This window comes from Syngnathus scovelli, chromosome 20 (assembly GCF_024217435.2).
Source record: "Syngnathus scovelli strain Florida chromosome 20, RoL_Ssco_1.2, whole genome shotgun sequence".
NCBI lineage: Eukaryota > Metazoa > Chordata > Actinopteri > Syngnathiformes > Syngnathidae > Syngnathus > Syngnathus scovelli.
This window is the reverse complement of record NC_090866.1, coordinates 4207178-4212332: the sequence shown is the minus strand read 5'-3', so window position 1 is coordinate 4212332 and position 5155 is coordinate 4207178. Positions and strand designations below refer to the sequence as shown.

The following is a 5155-nucleotide window of genomic DNA, read 5'->3' as shown; positions in this document are numbered from 1 at the left end:
GTCCGCCTCACAGTTAGGAGGGTGCGGGTTCGATTCCTCCCTGTGTGGAGTTTGCGTGTTCTCCCCGGGCCCGCGTGGGTTTTCTCCGGGCACTCCGGTTTCCTCCCACATTCCAAAAACATGCTTGGTAGGCCGATTGAAGACTCCAAATTGTCCCTAGGTGTGAGTGCGATTGGTTGTCTGTCTCTGTGTGCCCTGCGATTGGCTGGCAACCAGTTCAGGGTGTCCCCCGCCTACTGCCCGATGACGGCTGGGATAGGCTCCAGCACGCCCGCGACCCCCGTGGGGACTAAGCGGTTCAGAAAATGGATGGATGGATGGATGGATTATAATCACAAAACTGTTTTTCAAGGCAGTACTGTCCTCTAGCGGTACTCGAATGAATGTTTCAAACATATTTTATGAACAATTATTAAAGTGCAATTGATTTTAATTGAATTGTTACTAACATTTATTTTTTCTTGCCCAATATAAGTTGAAACTAAGTATAATTATTCTGGTGGCTTCTAATTAAACAAACTTTTGTTAGGGAATAAAACCACTTGGACTTTCTGCATTAAAAAAGAAATGGAGTGGGGGCTGCTGTATCTCCAAATACCACCACTAGACGACGCTACTGTTAACATTTTTACTTCCGTCAACACGCTTCTAAATATACCGAACTCTTGTTTATTTTAGGAGCTGCACTTTAATCGCGACTACAAATGAGACCATGACCATGTCCGGCATGTTGTTCCGATTCGGCGTTATTGTCACTGCGGATTCGCCGTACGTCGAGCTCTTTATCTTGGGTTCGCGCGAGGAGATGGGCCAGTGGGATCCGAGCAAGGCCGTTCGGATGAGAGCCTGTCGGAGCTCGGTGTCGACCCGGGAGCCGTGCTTGTGGCTCGGTGACGTGCGGTTGCGGGAGCCGTTTAAGGACACACTGTGGTTTAAGTTCATCCGAAGAACGGACGGCAATTACGTTTGGGAAGGTACAGCACAAGCAAAAAAGCTTCACGCCGCAGTTGAATTCAATCGTCAATTTACATGACGTAATTTTAGCTTTTGACCACACGGTGGCAGCAAATATCCGAGAATGAATTGAGTCTTTTCATCAGTGCTCCTTATTGAACCTAATTTTAAATGAACTAGGAAGTCTATTTGGTCCATTTATGGACTGTTTTGATAAATTTGAATGTTCTGCTCCTTTTGTTTGACAACAACAAACTTAAACTTTGAGCAAGCCGGACAGGCGTATACATAAAAATATAATATCCCAATAGTGAATAGTAGTTAATAGCCGCACAATTTTTTTTTATCCACAGGCAACGGGCCACACCACGACAGAACATGCACCTATGACGAGCAGAATGTGGTGGACGGCGTCTACTGCCACCCGATTGGCCACTGGATCGAAGAGACGGGCCACACGGACGAGATGAAGCACACCACCAACTTCTACTTTAGCGTGGCTGGTCAGAATGCTATGCACTTCTCCAGGTAAGACAAAAAACGCCACAATGCTTTCATCAATCCAATTTAATAAGTGCCAGATTCTTATTTAATGCCTATACAGTGAATGCCAGCTTCCCTCAGGTCAACATGGTTACCCGGCAACAACATGGTGCCGAATGAATAATTAAGATACAAATTCTTCGGTTGTTGTTTGGAGACTTCTAACACAATAATAACAAAAGCAGCCTCTTAACAAGTTAGAGTTTCACTTGAGGAATCCTCACGATTGAAACAGGCAAAAGGATCTCTTTTGGTTACTAGGCAACCAGAGCGTTTGTCAAATAATTTATCGAGTGCCTATCCCCAGTATAGTCACGAAATGTTTTCTTGTATGGACGAAACAAACTAACCAAGAGCCTCAGTTGCCCTCTTTAGCCTCTTATATCCTTTCACTTTGCTCTTTTCAATTTGCTGTCAGAAATGTAACATGAGATGTTCCAACCTGCCACAAAGAATGAATCCTCGGCAAATGCGTTTCCAACTCATTGAGCGCATCCTTGTTTGTCGCTCCCACAGGGTGCTACCGAGGCTTTGGCTGGGGAGCTGTCCTCGGCGAGCAGAACACATGACTATCAAAATGAAGCATGACCTTGGCATCAGCGCGGTGATGAACTTCCAGACGGAGGATGACGTGGTGAACAACTCCCACGGCTGCCGAGAGAACCTTGACGAAGCCATGACGCCTGATTCCGTGATGAAGTTGTATAACCGCTGCGGCCTCGCCTACGTGTGGATCCCCACGCCCGACATGAGCACTGAGGGTAAGCCAACAATTTGAACCACAGTAACACCTCCCATCATGGAGGCGGTCCGATCCATATCACCAAAACCAACGACAGAAACTTCCCAGGTCGCATCCGGATGCTCCCTCAGGCCGTGTTCCTGCTTCACGGTCTGCTGGAGAACGGCCACACCGTTTACGTCCACTGCAACGCCGGCGTGGGCCGCTCCACGGCCGCCGTGTGCGGCCTACTCATGTACGTGCTTGGCTGGAGCCTCAGGAAGGTCCAGTACGTCGTGACCGCCAGGAGACCCGTCGCGTACATAGACGAGGAGGCTCTAGTGCGAGCCCGGGACGACTTTGTTGCCAAGTTTGGCACGCTGCGATCTTCTGTCTTAGAGACGTGAGGATGGAGACTTGGACATCCTCCAAAAAGGCTTGCCAAAGAATTTGAATGCGCCTTACTGGAATATTCTTTGTGTTACATTTTGAAGTGCTCACAAAGACTTTTTCATGCTTGCATACAGAATGGCTGAGCGCTTTGAGTCATGCGTGTGGAATAAAATTCCATATGGAAAGAAGAGACTAAATATACAGACTTACATGCATTGCAATTAAAATAAGTGAAGATGCATGTGGCTTCTTGAAGGGAGATAACCTACTTTCAATGTTACTCCAAATTTAAATAAATGTTGTCTTTGGTCTTTTTTTTGTTGTCATTTTGGAACTGATTAGCTTGATTCATAGTAGCATAGACTTGGAATCGTGATAGATTGCTAGAACTGTAAGAATCGTAAAGACTAGAGTGACCTCGCTTCGGACATTTAAAGACTCAAGTTGACAAGTCTTCCAAAGTCATAACGTGGTTATTAATCGAGGTATTCATCAAAATGAAACGATGGGTCATATGAGTTGAAGTCATTGGGAAAATTATTGAACCCATTAGACTTTGCAAATGGACTTTCTTCAGGGTTCCCAGACACTGCCTGTGTGTGTTTTTTTTTCATTGGCAGTTCACAGACAGAAATATTGGAAAAATTATGTGTCGTATGGGACCTTCAATTGGCTAGCAAGACTAGCTAATAACTTGACATACACACGTGTGTATGCTGGACCACAGAAAGTATTTATTTTAGGCTCATTAAAGGTTCCTCCGACATGAACTTTAGGCCACCATACATTTTTCATGCCTTTCAAACTTCGCCTCGGCGCCCTCATTTATCACGAGGACTCGAACTGGGGTTGTTCGTCAAGTCGCACAATACGCGCGGGCGCAGCCGATTGATATTCACGGCGGCCGTTTGAAAGCAGCTCTGCTTTCCTTTTTATTCTCTCGTTGCAAGTCGTAGCATTTGCCGGGTTTCAGGCGCTCTGTCAACGTGCTGCTTCGGAAAGAAGCCTGCGATGACTTTTGACTTCCAGGCAGGCAGACACCCTCATATGAACCCCACCTAAGACATAGGATTCATCCCTGCGATTTCACACCATCTGAGGCATTATTCGGCAACACGAAGAGTAATTGGATACAAATATCCTTGCATTCTGGGATGGCTCAGGATTGTATTAAAGAAAAACAGTGGAAAAAGTGAAAGCCTACTACAGTAAGGCCTTGGAATACAATTGCATTTATTTATTTATTTGTTTCAGGTTTTGTGACATTACCATATACATACATATACATACATATACATACATATACATACATATACATACACATACATACATACATACATACACATACATACATACATACACGTACTACATACATAAATACATATACATACATATACATACATACACACACACATATACATACATATACATACATACATATACATACATATACATATATACGTACATACATACATACATACGTACATACATACATACATACATATATACATATACATACACTACCGTTCAAAAGTTTGGGGTCACCCAAACAATTTTGTGTTTTCCATGAAAAGTCACACTTATTCACCACCAAACGTTGTGAAATGAATAGAAAATTGAGTCAAGACATTGACAAGGTTAGAAATAATGATTTGTATTTGAAATAAGATTTTTTTTTACATCAAACTTTGCTTTCGTCAAAGAATCCTCCATTTGCAGCAATTACGGCATTGCAGACATACATTCACATACACATACATACATATACATACATACACTACCGTTCAAAAGTTTGGGGTCACCCAAGCAATTTTGTGTTTTCCATGAAAAGTCACACTTATTCACCACCAAACGTTGTGAAATGAATAGAAAATAGAGTCAAGACATTGACAAGGTTAGAAATAATGATTTGTATTTGAAATAAGATTTTTTTTTACATCAAACTTTGCTTTCGTCAAAGAATCCTCCATTTGCAGCAATTACGGCATTGCAGACATACATTCACATACACATACATACATATACATACATACACTACCGTTCAAAAGTTTGGGGTCACCCAAACAATTTTGTGTTTTCCATGAAAAGTCACACTTATTCACCACCAAACGTTGTGAAATGAATAGAAAATAGAGTCAAGACATTGACAAGGTTAGAAATAATGATTTGTATTTGAAATAAGATTTTTTTTTACATCAAACTCTGCTTTCGTCAAAGAATCCTCCATTTGCAGCAATTACGGCATTGCAGACCTTTGGCATTCTAGCTGTTAATTTGTTGAGGTAATCTGGAGAAATTGCACCCCACGCTTCCAGAAGCAGCTCCCACAAGTTGGATTGGTTGGATGGGCACTTCTTGCGTACCATACGGTCAAGCTGCTCCCACAACAGCTCAATGGGGTTCAGATCTGGTGACTGCGCTGGCCACTCCATTACCGATAGAATACCAGCTGCCTGCTTCTGCTCTAAATAGTTCTCGCACAATTTGGAGGTGTGTTTGGGGTCATTGTCCTTTTGTAGGATGAAATTGGCTCCAATCAAGCGC

The 5155-nt window shown here is 43.1% G+C and overlaps 1 protein-coding gene across 2 annotated transcripts; it reads left to right on the top strand.

The window, feature by feature from the left end:
* The first annotated feature begins 612 nt into the window (after positions 1–612).
* On the top strand, positions 613–2922 carry epm2a (EPM2A glucan phosphatase, laforin). 2 transcript variants are annotated; one of them, XM_049756689.2, is made up of 4 exons: positions 613–974; positions 1308–1482; positions 2014–2258; positions 2337–2667. In XM_049756689.2, exons 1-4 carry the CDS (start codon positions 713–715, stop codon positions 2516–2518), a joined length of 864 nt encoding a protein of 287 aa, XP_049612646.1. In that variant the 5' UTR covers positions 613–712; the 3' UTR covers positions 2519–2667. The 2 variants fall into 2 exon arrangements, with proteins under 2 accessions (XP_049612646.1, XP_049612644.1); XM_049756687.2 differs by having other exon boundaries at positions 615–974; positions 2348–2922.
* Positions 2923–5155: the final 2233 nt, after the last annotated feature.

Bases quoted from the DNA above. Each gene is read 5' to 3' on its own strand.
- epm2a (XM_049756687.2), top strand. From the start codon at position 713: ATGACCATGTCCGGCATGTTGTTCCGATTCGGCGTTATTGTCACTGCG. The intron at 1,483-2,013 runs GTAAGACAAAAA...TCGCTCCCACAG, and splicing joins AATGCTATGCACTTCTCCAG to GGTGCTACCGAGGCTTTGGC. The intron at 2,259-2,347 runs GTAAGCCAACAA...GAAACTTCCCAG, and splicing joins GCCCGACATGAGCACTGAGG to GTCGCATCCGGATGCTCCCT.